Source organism: the organism of the source record quoted next, unplaced genomic scaffold, assembly GCF_019419815.1.
Source record: "Pyrus x bretschneideri cultivar Hongxiangsu unplaced genomic scaffold, Pyrus_bretschneideri_v1 Contig26, whole genome shotgun sequence".
NCBI classification, from domain to species: Eukaryota; Viridiplantae; Streptophyta; class Magnoliopsida; order Rosales; family Rosaceae; genus Pyrus; species Pyrus x bretschneideri.
The window spans coordinates 5,342,560-5,360,330 of NW_025999568.1; the positions used below are offsets into that span (position 1 = coordinate 5,342,560).

The 17,771-nt window shown below is 36.6% G+C and overlaps 3 protein-coding genes across 3 annotated transcripts; all 3 read right to left on the reverse strand.

Moving 5' to 3' along the window:
- Positions 1 to 4,642: 4,642 nt before the first annotated feature.
- On the reverse strand, positions 4,643 to 8,006 carry LOC125478727 (nucleosome assembly protein 1;1). The gene is made up of 11 exons (XM_048587219.1): positions 7,709 to 8,006; positions 7,430 to 7,473; positions 7,019 to 7,114; positions 6,720 to 6,812; positions 6,460 to 6,547; positions 6,309 to 6,370; positions 6,035 to 6,219; positions 5,771 to 5,948; positions 5,648 to 5,691; positions 5,268 to 5,454; positions 4,643 to 4,990 (listed from the first exon to the last, which is right to left on the reverse strand). Exons 1-11 carry the CDS (start codon positions 7,773 to 7,775, stop codon positions 4,922 to 4,924), a joined length of 1,113 nt encoding a protein of 370 aa, XP_048443176.1. The 5' UTR covers positions 7,776 to 8,006; the 3' UTR covers positions 4,643 to 4,921.
- A 1,495-nt stretch (positions 8,007 to 9,501) lies between these two features.
- LOC125478726 (glyoxylate/succinic semialdehyde reductase 2, chloroplastic) lies at positions 9,502 to 13,830 on the reverse strand. Its single transcript, XM_048587218.1, is given in 13 exon segments — positions 9,502 to 9,779; positions 9,864 to 9,890; positions 9,892 to 9,969; positions 10,777 to 10,849; positions 10,949 to 11,019; positions 11,100 to 11,152; positions 11,265 to 11,325; positions 11,435 to 11,519; positions 11,739 to 11,794; positions 11,875 to 11,950; positions 12,277 to 12,342; positions 13,030 to 13,108; positions 13,497 to 13,830. Coding segments are annotated over 13 exon segments (1,149 nt in total). The 5' UTR covers positions 13,672 to 13,830; the 3' UTR covers positions 9,502 to 9,530.
- Positions 13,831 to 14,584: 754 nt separating this feature from the next.
- On the reverse strand, positions 14,585 to 17,578 carry LOC103953365 (heterogeneous nuclear ribonucleoprotein A0). Its single transcript, XM_048587192.1, has 7 exons — positions 17,574 to 17,578; positions 17,290 to 17,487; positions 17,127 to 17,167; positions 16,057 to 16,220; positions 15,837 to 15,939; positions 15,579 to 15,748; positions 14,585 to 15,488 (listed from the first exon to the last, which is right to left on the reverse strand). The coding sequence occupies exons 1-7, from the start codon at positions 17,576 to 17,578 to the stop codon at positions 14,970 to 14,972; spliced, it is 1,200 nt and encodes a 399-aa protein (XP_048443149.1). The 3' UTR covers positions 14,585 to 14,969.
- Positions 17,579 to 17,771: the final 193 nt, after the last annotated feature.

Below are 17,771 nucleotides of genomic sequence, written 5' to 3' on the forward strand. Positions count from 1 at the left end.
GTTGGAGACAAATAAGTACGATCTGTGAAATTACAAAGTCTTCGTCATGATTTTGAATATACCTGTATGAATGAGGATGAGTCTCTAGCTGCATATCTGGCTAGGTTGTTTGATTTGATCAATCAAATGAAGAGTTATGGAGAAGATCTTAGTAATCAGAGAGTTGTGCAAAAGTTATTGATCAGTTTGCCTAAAACTTATGATAGTATAGCTTATGTTATAGAGAATACTAAATATATTGAAGTAATTGATGCTCAAGATATGGTTGCTATATTGAACATGTATGAACTAAGGCTAACTAGACATGGAGAAAGTAGTACTGAGTGTGCATTTGCTAGTATGAATATCTCATCCAAGAATGGTAAATTTGGTAATCAAAATAACAATACTGGTGGAACAAAATTTTAGAAGAATTTCAGGTTTAAAGGAAAACAGTGGAATAATAAGTCCACTGTAGGAACAAAGAATGAACTTGGCAACACTGGAAGTGCTTGCAAATATTGTGATAGAATCCATTATGGAGACTGTTGGCTGAAAGGGAAAATTAAATGTCACAAGTGTGGCAAACTTGGTCATGTAGCCAAGAACTGTAATCTCAACAAGAATGTTCAGCAGGGAAATTTTGCAAATAAAGTGGAAGAACCTGGAAACCTATTTCTTGCCAAGAAAACAAGTAAAGTGAAAGCTGTGAGTGATATCTAGTATATAGATAATGGATGTAGTAATCATATGACATCCAGGGAGGATTTGCTTATGGATATTGACAGGAACATTAAAGCAAAGGTGCAAGTTAGCACATGAGTTCTAGTGGATGTAAAGGGGAAAGGAACACTAGTCATTGACACTGAGAAGGGAGATATATATATATATATATATATATAAAGGAAGTTATATTGGTTCCTGGACTTGCAAAGAATTTACTTAGTGTTGGACAGATGATTGAGCATGGGTATGTTCTTGTATTTAGTGATTATAAGGTGGACATTTTTTATGATAGAACACTGACAAACTTGGTGGTTAGTGTGAAGAAAAAGGGAACAAGTGCTTTCTACTAGTATGTAGGTCCAATGATCAACTGGTTCTAAAAGTTAATATACATCAATGTGCTACAATGTGACATAGAAGGTTTGGACACCTAAATTACAAGAGTTTAAAGCAACTACAAGAACATGATATGGTTCTTGGGTTACCTATGATGCATAACAGTGAAGGTGTGTGTCAAGGATATGTATTGGGAAAGAATCACAAAGAGTCATTCCCAAAGGAGTCAACATGGAAGGCAAAAATGCCACTTGAACTAATACACTCATATGTTTGTGGCCCTATGCAAATTCCAACAATGAGTGGAAACAGGTACTTCATTACATTCATAGATGACTACTTAAGGTTATGGTAAAGCTTCAAAGTGGATACCCTGTGAAGAAATTGAGAACTGATAGAGGAGGAGAGTTCAATTCAAATAAGTTTAAGAAGTTCTGTGAATCTTTGGGATTAGAAAGACAACTCACTATTGCATATTCTCCACAACATAATGGAGTTGCAAAGAGGAAGAACAAAACCATAGTGGAGATGGCTAAATGCATGCTTCATGAGAAAGAACTTCCATACAATATCTGGGGTAGGAAGTAGTGAACACATCTGTGTATTTGCTAAACAGATGTCCCACAAAAGTATTGGAGAATATTACATCTTTTGAGAAGTTCAATGGAAGAAAACCTGGGATTAAACATCTGAGAGTATTTGGCTCAGTGTGTTATTCTCTCATTCCAAGAAATCTGAGACATAAATTACAAGAGACAAGTGTCATTTGTATCTTTATTGGATATAGTGCTTGTGAGAAAGGATATAGAGTGCTTAATCTTGCAACTCATAAGGTGATACTTTATAGGGATGTAATCTTTGATGAGAATGGCAACTAGGACTGGGAGAAACATAAAGTCAAGGAAGTGTGCATCCCATTATCTGCAATTGAATATCCAAAAATGAGTGAAGTTGATGAAGGTTCTGAATCCATGGAACAAGTTGAAAACTCTCCATGAAGGTTCTGAATCCATGAAGGTTCTGATGGTTCTCAAATTCAAATTGAAAACTCTCTAGCTACTGTCACTAGTGAATCAGCTAGTATAGTTGCCATATCTCAGTATGATGACACTCCACTAAGGTACAGGAACTTGAGTGAGATCTATAAGAGATGTCATTTGTGCATTGTTGAGTCTGAGTGCTATGATGAAGCTGCACATGATGAAGCATGGAAGAAGGCAATGGAGAATGAAATGAGTATGATTGAGAAGAATCAAGCATGGAATTAGTGAGGAGACTATTTGATAAGCCTGTGATTGGGGTAAAATGGGTATATAAAACAAAGTTGAATTTAGATGGCTCAGTTCAAAAGAACAAAGTTAGGCTTGTTGCAAAAGGCTATGCACAAAAGCCTGGGATAGATTACAATGAAACCTTTGCACATGTGGTAAGGTTAGACACGACGAATGAATTGATCAGAGTTACATTCTCTCTCTCTCTCTCTCTCTCTCTCTCTCTTCCCTCTCTCTCTCTCTCATCATCTTCCATTGTTGTAATGGAATTTCATCTAAATTATTCGTGAATCTGTGTAGTCAAAGCTCACATTGCATCATTATTTTCTTACTCAAACACAATTCACTAAATGCGAAATGAAAAATCATTCACCTCTAGCTTCAAGATACCTCAAACTACGAGTAATCCAATCCAATATGAGACATCAAGTCTCGTTTGATTTACATGATTGGATTAGAATGGATAAGACACCATTTTCAAGGTATGTTAAAAGAAATGAAAAAATTGTAACCAACTTACAGGTATGATAAGTATTACTTAGAAAGAAAATTTATCATTCCAATAATATCCTCCTCAAAATGGGAGGATTAGATGAGTTTTTTTTTTTTTTTTTTTTGTCTAATCCTTTTTTAATCTCCTCAAGATGAAATATAATCCTCATTCACATTCAACGTGCATTAAACTTTATAGAGTTATCCTTTCTAATTCAATCCAAACAACTCTCATCAGATTTTTTTCGGTCTACGTGAGAGATTAGCAATATATTCAGGAAATGTAACAGATGATGAGATTATCAATGAGACCAGATCATAAAAACATGTTGCATTCGCTAAATTTAATAAAAACAAACAATAAAAAAGATGTGTCGTCCCAAAAAAAAAATAAAAATAAAAGATGTGTTCTTAGGACATAGGCAGCATTGGCCAACCCAAAGGAAAAAGGATCCTCTCACTGTGTGGATCCTAGAGATCTCCACATCTTAACCGTTCATGTACGGTCAGTTTTCGTCATGTACTATTTGTGTTTAATTTTAAACTCATGATATACGATGAATGACTAAGATTTGAAGATTTCCTAAGATCCCTACAATTTAGATCTGGATGCAATCCAATTCCAAACCAAAGCATCCCAACAGAAGAAATACAACCCAACGCACAAATAACAAAGACTATCTTAAACTCGAGAATAATTTCTCACGAATCAGGGGATGGCTAGGGTGAACCGGAGAAACAAATTCTACCTAAAAATTTTGTTGCTCTAACCGACCATTATTGCAGTCCTTTCTCCGACTTGATGTGGGTTAGTCATCCTAATTTTTTGAAAAATTTTTCAATGTGTCATGAACACGGTTCGGTATATTAAATGTAATAATACAATTTGTTGGAATATTTTTTGAAATTTTCAATCATCGTATTATTACATTTAGTATTTGAAACCATGTTCTCGACATACTAATATATCTCTCCAAATTTTGTTGACAATTTAATCAACATATAAAAACTGTTCGATTACTTTAATCGATATCCTACGTAACGTATGTATATAATATACTTGGGGTGTACATGTTCCACGTCCCTATATACTTATTAATTGGATTATATGTTGTTGATAGTTGAACTTCAAGTGATATCATTACACCATGATTATATAAATCTACAAACCGCTCAATTCTTAATCTGCACATCAACTTTATGGGCTGGCTTGTTATCTAAGATTAAATTGGATTTAATAATTCACTAGATTCAAGAGGAAAAATGAAATTTTTGTTCAATTGAAGGTAAAAGAAAAATGAATTACTAATTAAGCAAACTTATATTTTTAAATGGTAGGATTTGAAAGGTTGACTAACCATTTTGTCTAATCCCCACAAAATGAAAAATCATTCACTTCTACTGTCAGCATATCTTAAACTTCGAGTAATCCAATCCAATCTAACCCATCAAGTCTCGTTTTGTATACATGATTGGATTTGATTTGATAAGACATCATTTTCAATGTATGTTAAAAAAAATAAAAAGAATTGTAACCAACTTATAGGTACGAGACGTATTACTCATTAAAAAAACCTAATACTTTGCAATCATATCCTCCTCAAAGTGGGAGGATTAGATGAGTTCAGCTTATTTTTGTCCAATCCTCTTTTAATACCCTCAAGATGAAAAAATAATCCTCATCCACATTCAATATGCGTTGAATTTACAGAGATATCCCTTCTAATCCAATCATTTCTACCAAACGATTCTTACGAGATTTTCTTCGGTCTACGTGAGAGATGTGATGTCATTAGCAATACATTCAGAAAATGTAAGAGATGATGAGACTCTAAATGTGATAAGATCATAAAAGCATGTTGCATTCGCTATATTTAATAAAAACAAACAATCAAAAAGATGTGTCGTCCCCAAAAAAAAGAAAAGAAAGAACAAAAAATAGATGTGTTTATAGGACAAAGACAGCATTGGCCAACCCAAAGCATCCCAACAGAAGAAATAAAACCCAAAACCCCTGCGGATAATAATCTTCCCCAAACAATAACAAGGGCTATCCTAAACTCGACTCTCAAGCAGCACAAGCCACCAGCACAAGCCCGTCTATGCAAACTCTGTTACTATTGCTGCTTGCACTCCGCAGTGCGCTCGCCTTGCTGACCTTCTGCACCTTGCACATTACCCCTTTTCTGCATTTGACCAACGTAATTCAAACAATAACTTACTAACCCCGAGTGAAGCTTGCTTGAAAAATCTTAAAATTAAAACGAAAACAAGGGAACTAGAATGGTTAAATCATCGTGCTTTAGATGCAGCAGATGGCTGCAAAAATCCAGTTGAATTTTGAAAACATATATTAGCAGGCCGGACAGCTTAAAATTGTATAAAATTCTAGCAAACATATTGAAAGATACTGCAGATTCAAAATATTATATCCTAATTAAAAAGATTTATATCTATATATACCTTTTTTGTGCCCTTATCCTCCTCATCCTCGTCATCATCCTCATCCTCTTCGTCGTCATCATCATCATCATCGTATAACTCATCGTCTTCGTCATCATCATCTGAATCGTCAAACCCATCCCCATGAACAGCCTCTCCAGTGAACCATGATGTTGCATGAGGAATGATTTTGTCTCGAATTGTTGAACTACACAAGGCACCAATATTAACATGTCATTCCAATAACAATAGATACAAGATACCAACTGACCAAATTCTCAACACACCCAATCCGTAATACAATTTTATTGTTTCGCTGTAGTGTACTGCCTTTCAAAAGGTCTCAAAAAATACACTGTATGTGCATTAGAGAATCGAAGCAAAAGAAATCATTAACGTACCCAATGTCATAATCCTGTTCCATCTGAGCTTGGAGTTCTTCCGCCTGCCACCGTAAACATCAAAGAAAGTAAGAAATTTGCTTATATAATCATCAAACATGTCACGAAAGAAGTCAAACTTACAGACTCTTCATCAAGATCCTCGTCCTCCTTAGGGACCTCAGGAGGGCTAAAGAAGTTAAAGAAGCTTGCACAATCTTCAGTTTTGGTCACGGGTTTCGCATTCTTCGATCCCTTTCTTGGCTTCTTCTTCAAAAGCTTCTGTGTCAAGCTTTTACCAGGATACCATTCGATCTCAGTCCTGCACAGCACTCCAACTTAAGAACACGAGGACAAAGGGGAAAAATCAGTAAAACAGCCGTGATGTATTATTGTCATGAGAATTACCCAATAGCCTTCTCCAAAATAGGTTCGTTCTCGTCGACCATGTGATATGTTTTTGTCAGGATGGAATTTTTGAAATATGGATTAGTATCAAAGAAGAACTCCAGCTTGAATCCTTTTGGATCATCCATCCTAGACCACTTGATATCTTTGAGATACTTGAGTGCCCCTTCATCGCGCTCGGTAATCTATTCCAGCAAACAGCTGATCATATTGACATATTTCCAAACTTAATTAAAAAAATGAGCATAGAAAAATGGCTTATAGAATCACCCACCTCCTCAGAAAGTACGTCATTAGTCTTCATTGCAGTAAGCCAAAAGTCAGGCACTCCTTTGTCTACATCAAAAGACATAATCCAACATCAAACTCAAATGTAGTGCATGAAAGTCAAGAAAGCCATTAAAGATTTGACATCTGATAGGTACCTTCGACGTCCTCGTCTCCTTCTTGGTCTATTGCAGCTTCGTTTGTCACTCCTTCAACTTCAGTTATACCATTAACAATCTCATATCTCTGCAATCAACCGTCACATTAACCAGAAAGACATTACATCATCCTTGCATATAACAGCACATTTAAAGCCAATTCAGAAACCTCGATTAAGGCTAAATTTCAAATACAAGGATCTCTTAACTATAAGACATCATACTCAAAGTAATTAGAGATGCCTGTTGAAATTTTTTACCTTAGTGTAGAGAGGTCCATAAAGCTTCTGGTATTTTGCTTCCAATGCAGCTTTCTCCTCAAAAAATTTTGTTTCAATCTCATCATGTTGGCTCTGGAAAATATGGATGTGTTAGGGATACTACGGAGCTCCGTAATAATTGAGCACAAAATCACTTCAAGTGATTCTCTAGTTTGTTCTCAAAGAAATTGTATGTCACTTATCTGAATCTTAGGTTATACTTATCCATCAAGTTGTAAGGATTGGTACAGAAATTTCAGAATAATACTTATGTAGGTGAAATTTAAAGGCAGACCAACCTGTATCTCCCTCAGAACCTGAACACGCTTCCTGACGATGGGTGACAAAGTTTCCAAGACGTCGGTCTGCTGTCCAGCCATGCTCTGAATCTTATCCTGCACATGACACCAAAAATAAGTAAACTGAACAAAGTATAGCAGCCGAAGTACAAAAGGCATACCACAGTAAAAAGTGAATAGACCTTTTAAAGACAACCAGGAAAAACACCATCTGTTCAAATATTTTCGGTTTCAAGAGCTTAAGCTCAATTCATTCACAATCCAAACCAAAGGATGCCTTTATAAGAACTTGTGTTTATTTTCGCTACCGAAACTTGAACTTTAATATGATCATCAATTCATCATCATCAGAACAACAAAAAGAGATTCTATTGAGAAAAAAAAAATGTAAAACTTGCATAGGATACTTGCCTTGAGAGCATTCACAAGGCCATCACGATCCTCTGCACTCGGAGCTGTAGAAGAAAATCAAACAAACTGTTCAAATTCAAGGTAAACATTCATAATTTCACCACAAAACTCAATTCAAATGCTTTCAATTAGTTCCCAAATCACATTCCAATTTCCCAATGGGATTACAATATCGAATAAAGCATTAGGGTTTTAGCTTCACCAAACAGAATTCAAAATTCAAGCAAACAATTTCCCAGTACATAGAAAATAGGGTTTAACAGTGAGATAAAGGATTACCGCCGGCGGCGGCGGGGAGGGATGAGTCGAGCTCGGCCATGTCAAAGTTATCCTCGTTGCTGCTCATTGTTTGAAAGAGGTGTTTGGGAGCCGAGAAAATGCAAAACCCTAGAGAAAAAGAGAGGGAAAGTGGACAAGAAAAAGGGAGGGAGATGGCGAAGGTGAGGCGCGTGACGGTAACGGACCAATGAGGTAGAGGCGTCAGTTGGTTTGAAACAGCCACGACAAAACTCAAACACAGAAACTAAACCGAAGCCAAATCACTGTGATTATCTGCTAATCAGTGATTAGTGAGGAGGAAGAAGGAAGGGTTAGGCCTAATTTATAGTGGTGGGGAGATAAGATTTGCATCAATCTAAATTGGTAAATGATAATGGGGATAATTGGTATGGTAATTACCAATTGAAGTCGAAATGCATCGAACATGAATTTTGAATTACAGTTAAACAAAATAGCGCGGTAAATATGCACGCGGTGAAGTTATTTGGAATTGTCCAATGTCTATAACGATAATTTGAAATTATTGTTTTGTATTGGGAAACATTTTGTTTTAAAAAATGCGCGTCTTTACTATTACGTAACGGTAACATCACGTGACATGCCGTTATTATATTTCAGTAAATGAAAATTATAAGACGTAAAATTATTAATATTCAACTTTAAATTTAGAATTTTAAGGAATTTAGAACACCACGTGGAATGCCAACGGGATTTTGCTTGTCAAACAAAATAACATTTTTCATTTATGCATAGCATTATAAAAGAAAAATGAGGTGTTACTGTCCAAAAAGTCATTTCCCAGCCTAGAGTTGGAATTTTATCATAAATGATGGATTCATTAGATTGTATTTTACAAAAGTAATAACATATTTCGTACTTAGTACTACGGTTTAAGTGGTATTTTTCTTCACTTATAAGTGAGGTTTTAGATTTGATTCTCATCAAAGACGAATTTAAACTACATTATTACTAATTTATTATGAGACTTAATCCACTCCTCCCCCTTTAATGTCGATGATATTATTTGTTCAAAAAAACAAAAGTAATAACATATTCCATCTATGCATGGGATTTTTTTATCTAATCTGTGCAGATGATTCTAAGAGAAAATGAGTTGTTTTTCTAAAAAAAGTCCATTCCTTAGCCTAAAGTTAGGAAATATTTTCTCACACATGATAAATTATATTTCTCAGAATAATATGGTAATCTTCGTTTATTAGGTATGCTAGTGAATACCTAAATACCAATTAAAGTCTAAATACATTGAACATGTAATTTTTTTTATTGATGTGATTGAGAATTGGAAATTTACGTGTTAAAAAGATTATTTGGTGCTCTCATATCTCAAAAGTTGATGTTTTAAACTTTTTAAGCAATTTGGATTGACGTAACTTTAATTTGACATGCTGTTTTAGGTCTACAATACATAGATTCGAAGAGAACAAGAAGATTTACAGAACATTCTCTTGTTCTCAAAAGGGCATGCTTTCAACGTTTACGGAACCTTAACATCCCGCGACATGTCAGTGTTGTGTTTCAAACACACCAAATTATCATGTGTAGAATGATTAATATCAACTGTAGTCGAACACATTTTAAAAATTTTGGTGAACTCGAAATTCCAGGTGAAATGCCCATGCAATTGTCTGTCAAATATAATACTTCATCATGTATGAAAAATGCTTGAGAGACCAAGGAGTCCAATCATCAACCGCCCCATCCTGTGGTCTGCAAAAGATAGTCTCGCTGCACGCCCTTAATCATTGAAAACAAAATAAAGATGAACAAACCAGTTGCCAAATGTGTAAGATACGATTTCTCTTCAGCAAAAATAGAATGACAAAACGGCTCGGGTCAAATTACACACATCGCTAATTACTTCTCTAAAAGTGACTATATCAAGTACTGTGCCTAGTGCTTCAACTTTCGGTTTCAATGCTTCAATGACCGCTGAAAAGTCCTCGTCGCTGAGGCCGTGTGATTTTGCGACCTTGTATAGTTCATTTGCAGCTGCTGCAATCGGTGTAGATTGGGAAACAGATTCTGCCAATGCCAGAGCAAGCCTCATGTCCTGAAACCATTCGGGAACTTGTACGATCAGGTCAAGGAGTTATATAGTGTAACTGTGTAAGGCAATAAAGGCGTCTTAACAAACCTTCTGTTGATGCTTCAATGGAAATGCAGGTAGGATAGACGGATTGAATCATTGATGGGCCTTTCATTGAGTACATTGGTGCACTAATGGCTCCCTGTGAGACGACCTGCAATACCAAGGGAATGCAAAGATTTCAGATTTCTTTGGGACTTTTTTTCCCCTTTCTGGGACTTACAAACAAGTTTAGCACTGAGAAAAGGATGAAGAACAAACAGCTTCCAAGGGCCTCTACTCAAAGAAACCTAAATGAAAACATAACTAAAAGAAAAAACATAGAGAAAAGACAGCATCTCTCATAAAGCTTCTCCAATCAATCCTCCATTCTGGGCAAGAAATCTGCATCTCGAATTCTCGATTACAAATCACTATGCATTGAAGAACCGAAATCATTTTTGTCTTGACTAAATTTCTCGTCCCAACTGAGATTCATTGAGATAATGTCAGTGTCAATCATTAAGAACATGAAATGTTTTTGCTTAAACGCTGTCACCATTAGTCCATTCCCAGATAGAAGAATCATTCACCACACAAGTCATAGCCATATACTGTAGAAACTGGTCTGTTGTGTGGTTCATCGAATGCCTTAATAACCTCGGTTCCTTTCCCAACAGAATTTGAGCTTTTGAACCCAGTTATTTCAATACAAGGCACAGAAATGAATAGGTGAAATTGGAATAAATGTTTGTGTCCTCCCAAGTTTGTGGGTAGAATACTAGAATTTGTTAACCATAACATCACCTAAACTAACAAAGAGAGCAAAAATCTTGAAGACATTAAAAAAAAAAACCTTGTATCGCAGAAACTACAAAACCCATTATTTGAATGAAATAAAAGCTATGGGACGGAGATGTAAATACAGAGATATTTATATGATTAAAATCTGGTTTAAGATATGGCTTATTGTGGAGAATACCTCAACTAGTACTTTCGGGTCCAGTCCTATTTTCTCAGTGAGAAGCAAGCCCTCAGAAAAGGATGCCATCATACTGAAAATTGTAGAAACTATTAAAGAACACATAATCTGGATAGCAATCAATAACAAGCACAAACTAAAAGGAATTAACTGGAATGAAACGCTGCATGACCTTCCCATAATCATGTTGACAACAAGTTTCATAGCAGCACCATTTCCGACCTCTCCAAGGTAAAATCTTGACTGGATGGAAGTGTAACGTAAGCATAGAATAGAGACAAGTAACTGGATGGCTATATGACTAGGTTGAGAAGAGCCAATACCTTCCCCATGATATCCAAAAGGGATGCTACTGTTTCATACAGAGATTTGTCACCTGAAAGATCAGCTTTTTCAGTTTCTCAGAGGTTCCCTTCGTATGTCACAAAATGGGAACAAGCATAAATGGTACCGAGAAATGCATTAATGAAAACAAGAAGATTGCATGCCTGCAGTAAGAAATATTAGTTGCCCATCTTCAGCTGGCTTTTTTGAACCTGAAACTGGTGCCTACAGGAAAAGAGCCAATAGTGGATTAAACATGCTTGAAATGAAATAAAGAAATTGTATAGATGCCTTGCATATATATATAAGAAATTAACTAACAAAAGCAGCTTGCCTCTAAAAACGATGCCCCAGTAGCTTTGATATTTCCGCCAATCAATTTAGAAGTTGCAACATCAACAGTTGAAACATCCACATACCTGCAGATGACCGTATAAAGTTACATAAACGCAGTTGACCAGCTTTGGAATAACATATTTGAAAAACCAAAGGTATTTTGTGAAAGGTGAACTGAGAACTTGTGAATGCCTAAATAAAAAATTTTAAATCATAGAACATGTATATTGTTCATTGTGCCAAAAGCAGCAAATTTGCAATTGTGAAAATGCTTAAGTTAAAGGGATGCAGTTAAATATTACCCTTTTCCTGAACTCATTCCATTGGCAGCTCCATGCTTCCCCAAAGCAACAGCAACCTGTGTTAAAGCAGCTGATAAGTTCCTCCAGCTGCGGTAGCAGAGTAAGCAAGAACAAGCCTAAATGAAAACATACGCACAGCACTTTCAGGGTCGGCAAGCATGGCAAATGTGACATCACAAGATGCAGCCACTTCCTCAGGAGAGGGTTTATATCTGCATAACCTTTCTAGGTTAACAAGATGCTCTGAACTGACCACTAGTGGCCTTTGACAGGTTTACATAAATAAAATAATGAAAACTACGAACACACAGCTAATGTAAATAAAATCTGAAAGGGAAACGCAATTTTGTTGTGGGTGAATTCTACACAACTAGTGAAGACAATAATGCATTGAATGAGATGTTGTGAAGCTGAAGATCTCAACAATGTCATTCAAATATTTTCAAGGTTTAAATTTAATCCCTCAATACTCAAGGGTATTCGAAAAGATGTTAGCACAAAGCAATACTTATCCCATATCCAGTAATTAGGTACTTACTTTGCACCTAAGCTGATAAGCGGATCACATTTGCTTTTGGTCCTATTCCAAACAGTCACATCACACCTACAAAATGCCAAACAGTTAATAAGGGATTGGACTCGAGGGGATAAAGTTCAAATCCAACATATCACCAATTAATAGTTAAATGTTTTGTGCACAAGAATTCTAGTACACAAAACTTTTTTTCCAGAATATAGTTAAAAATGAGTGTAGTGGAGATCAAGCATCAACACATGCAAAAATGAGTGTAGCAGAATGTTGGGAGGTCAAGCATCAACACGTGCAGAAAAAACGAGTGTAGCGGAGATGAGAATGCTTCGTTGGTGTGGGCACACGAGAAAGGGTAGGATTACGAACGAGGCCCGAGGTAAGGTAGGAGTGGTCACAATTGACGATAAGATGAAAGAAAATAAGTTAAGGTGGTTTGGACATGTGAAACGAAGACCTACAGATTTTCCGGTTGGAAAATGCAATTATGAGACAGAAGTTCGGGGTAGGGTAGAAGAAGACCTAGGAAGACTTGGACAAAGACTTTTAAGAAAAGATACGGAGTACTTGGAACTAATGGAAGACTTGGCTCAAAACCAAGAGCAGAGGCGTTCTAAGATTCATTTAGCCGACACTACTTAGTAAGATAAGGCTTTGTTGTTGTTGTATAGTTAAATGATGAATCACACAATCTTAAAGAAGACTGTATCTTAACCATCCAAGCATGAGTGAATGAGCATCATGAATGTTGAAAATCCATACCCAGATTTTATGAGGTTCTGTGCCATTGGAGAACCCATAATTCCGAGGCCTAGGAACCCCACGCGTGCTGGCAACTCATCTGCATTAATTATTTATAAAAATACAAATAGTACTAATACATCAGTGATTCTGCAAAATTCAGTGTGATTATAAATAGTCAACACCATATCTCCCACTCCCACAACCCCATTTGCACGTTCAATATAACTGCAGATTTACAATTATTAATGAAGAAAAATTAATTACTGCAATATTTTGTCTAACCCTCAGTGTGATTATAAATCAACTGTCAACAATTCAATCTTTGCAGCTCTGAAAGTTAGAAACACAAAATCTCCCACAACCCATTTGCATCCTCAGTTTAATTGTTAATTTACGCTTCGTAATTTAACAAAAAAAGCAGTAATTATTGGGAAAATTTTGAGGATTACCCAGTAAAAAGATATAAAAACAGATGAACAAATTACCTTTGGATGAAGCATTGGATGCTTGAGAAGAGAAAGCCTTGAAAGAGAGAGAGTGTGGCTTTGCAGGGAATGATTTTGTAAGGCGGGTTGGAATGTGAAGGCAAAAGCTTGAGCACACTGCCATGGCGGTTGAAGATAAACGCGAACAGTTGGTGGTCTTTACCAACAAGGACATGGCCCCAACAGATAATTTATATACTCTGGTCTGTCAGTTTGTGGGAAAAAGCTCGCATTTCTATGCTCAGTATCTCCTGCCGCCTGGTTGTTTGGATAAACAGAGAGACGCAGGCACACACTGAATTTTCAATTTCTCTCGTTAATACGGTACTGAATTTGATTTGTACGCATCATTTAACTGTATATATTGTCCTAAGTAGTATAATTTGCGCACATTCTTTTAGCCATTATGCACACATCTGTTTATTTTTATTCATTGGTTATCATGACTTATCAATTTAAAGATCGAAAATAAATAAAAGTTTGCATTAAGAAAAAAAAAAAGCGGAATCAATTCTTTGTGTTTTAGTTTTTATTAAAGGACATGACGTTTACAAAGATATTTTCACAATGAGTCATAGCACACCTGATATCAAACTCATAGCAAATATATATCGTCCTTGAATCAAAGTAATCGTTCAAAAACAAGATCTCTGGGAAAATGATGACAACTATCATTGAGCAAAAAAAGACTAGTTGGTCAATTTCTTATTCTTTAGGCTGGATAGCAGACACAAACTTACAATTAAGAGATAATAAAAATCGAAAAACTGTTATTGGCACCTCATAAAAGTTATGTCATACAAAGCTGATCACATGACAAGTGACCCTTTGCCATAGTAGTGTAAAGGATATAAACCATTACATGACGACGTGGGTTCAAATTTCATTGGTGACTAATCTAACACCTAATCTAACAAATCTTTCGTTTGACAAAAACAAAAAAACTAATCACATGACTAGCCAAATAAAATAAAAGGTTGAAAACTAAATGTGACTTTTTCAAGAGAGAGCCTAAATCTTGAACATGTTAGTTCTTGTGTACACTAACATTCTCCCAACCCTAGGCTCAAGAAAAGGGAAACCACACATAACACAGACCAACACCATATATTTCTATTGTACAAAGATCCTTTAAAACTACAAACTGGTAAGACATTTCAATCAAAATCAACCCTGGAATTAAACAGTCAGACGTAAATAAACTCTAGCATTTCTATTTGACTCGCAAAAACTTCATCTGCACACTAATTTTCTTTACAGAGTGTGCAACCATTTATAAAACCTCCTACCGGAGACCCGTTAATGCTGCCTAAGTTGTCATTTGCTTCCTCTTCCAAATGAATCATTCTCGTAGGTACGACAGTTTTAACAAATACTGAAATACGTGACTTTTTCACAGTTACAGCCAATTGTGTTGAGGTTCCAATAGTCGGTGGACGCGGATTACAAAAGTGTGAAGTTCGTTAAAATTCCTCACTTTTGATATGGATGATATCTTCCAGTTGAAGAACCACCACTCCTATCATTTCCATCACTCCTATCATATCCTCCACTAGAACCATAACTGCCACCGCCCCTACTACCACCACGGCCACCACGACCAGCAGCACCACTTCCATACCCTTTACTACCTGCATAGGCAGTATTGCCACCATAACCAGCAGGCATGCCATAACCACTGGCTGGATATCCAGCATTGCCATACATGGGCCCACCGTACCCAAATCCATATCCATATCCACCATAATTTCCACCATAGCCCCCATAGAAACCTGCATAGCCTCCAGCATAATTTCCACCGTAATTGTTGTAGGCACCATAAGGGCCATACCCACCCCCACCATATCCCCTGCCCATTTTTCCGTTGTGCCGACTTCCAGAATTATATGCACCATAACCAGCTGCAGCACCACTTAAGCTACCATATGACCTGGCAGAGCTGCCACTGAAATCGCCACCACCCCTTTTAGGTTCAGCCTTCTTAATCTCTACCTACATTGAACATTAAGGTGAAGAGATCAGAAAATCTCATCCGAAATCCGTACATGAAAAAATAAACAAATCATTTTTTTTCAGTTGTACCTGTTTGCCTCCAAGTTCATGTACTTTTCCATCAGAAAATATCTTGTCAAGAGCATCTTCATTCTCAAAAGTGACAAACCCAAATCCTCTAGACCTCCCGGTTTTATGATCTAGCATAATCTGGTGCTCAACAATGGTGCCATATGCAGAGAAATATTCCCCCAACTCATCTGCAATGTTTACCATAATGTCAAAAATGAAAACAAAAAACAATTTCATTACAATCATAATAAACATATATAGTAGTCTCGACTATACCATCAGTCAAAGACGTTGGTATTCCACCAACAAAAATCTTCTTTCTTTTCGATGCCCCCTTAAACCCTATATCCTCCCTGGGGACTGTCCTCTTCACCTCTACCTGGTACAAGAATATTTTTTCACCAATCGAGGAGCTGAGTTAGACAAAACTATCCAACAATCCATTTCAATTTTCGGGAAAACGATGGCATTATACTATTAGGCACTAGATATTTACCACTCTGCCATCTATGACATGTTCTACTTCCAATACTGAATCAATAACCATTGGATCAGAAAATGTCACAAAACCAAATCCCCTTGGCTTCCCAGTATGTTTGTCGATCATTATAACAGAATCAACTATTTCTCCATACTTGCTGAAGTAATTAGAAAAGTTCTCTGAAAGGAAAATCATCAAACGCTGAGTTAAACTAGTCATGAAGGAACAACTATGTCTCCCCTTTATCTAGTAATGGTGAGGATACATGGGGAACTGATACTATTGATAAAAGAAAGAGATGTTTAACAAGGACGTCGAAATGGCATCAGGACCATAAAATTAGTAAAATAGTCTTATCATTTACCTGACGTGCAACATGTTCTATGATGTACTTAGCAAAAAGCCAGACGTACGTGAGTAAGTAACAAACACATACTAATGGAAATTATAGCAGACAATGACACTTCCCAATAGCATTTAATAGAAACTTATGAAACGAAAACTATTTCATAGTTCTCATCCAGGAGAAATTTCAGAAAACTCCAGCAATGAAGTTTTGGGAAGTTCAAATCCTTCTTGCTTGGGCGCCCAGTCTTTCCACCACCCCCTAAAAATCAAACCCAAAATTCCTTCCTCCTCCATCACAACCCCAACATTTAGCCACTGAAGTAAGCTGTCCAAAGTCCCAACAGGACTCATAGCATGGATAGTTTTACCCAACCACCACCTTAATTTCTAACGGTGCATACAGAATTACACCAGCCAGCCATACTCAATAAAGAAAAACAACTAATCTAGTAGAAATTATGCACAGAAGAGCGCCGACATCTAAAATATAAGATGTAAAGTTACGCAACATTGCCCAACCATGTGAGGGTTCCAAATTCTTCGATATCTCAAACACAAAAATTCAATTTCACTTTCAATAGCAAAAGCTTACACAAAAAATGGCCTGATCACCAATCGGATTACAAGAAAAATGTACAATCCATGACCTCAACATGACCCAAGATGTAAAACTATGTTCTTTTCAAATTTCAAGTAAATTCAATGCACCACTAAAATTGAAAGCTTAACCAAAATACCTTCAGTAGTCTCCCAAGAAACGCCTCCTACAAATAGTTTTCTACCACATAACAAAACAAACCCAAATGTTACTATCTTATTCTAATCTCAATCATATCCACAAAAGTCAAAATTTCTGAGAAAGATCAAATCTTTAACTTGAAAGCTCAAAACCTAACTAACCCCGCAGCTGAATCACGATGACTGAACGAATCCCTAAACTCATTGCCTTCATTATCTAAGTTATGGTTCGATTGTTGCTCCCGCTGCTGCTCAAATTCTTCAAATTCCTGCTCTGGCGGTTGCTCAAATTCTTCGTTTCCATTGTACGCGATTTGGTCGTCGTCGAAACGACTGCGTTCGGGTAATCTTCCATTGGGTCTGAGGCCCTAATTTCTTCTCCGCCAATTTGACCTGCAAAGGAATCAGTTTGAGGGCGACTAAACCCTAGCTTAGCTTGCAATTACGCCATTGTGGAAGCTCAAATTCTGAGAGAAATAGTTGATGAAACCCTAAAATTAGGGCTTTCAGTTAATTACCTTAATAGCTAGGGTTTGTGAGAGCGCGAGTGGTGGAACTTGGAATTGGATTTTTGTGGTTGCAGAGAACCCTAGCGCGAAAAACGGCGCCGTGGAAGAGGCCGGGCGTCAATTTTAAATTTCAAT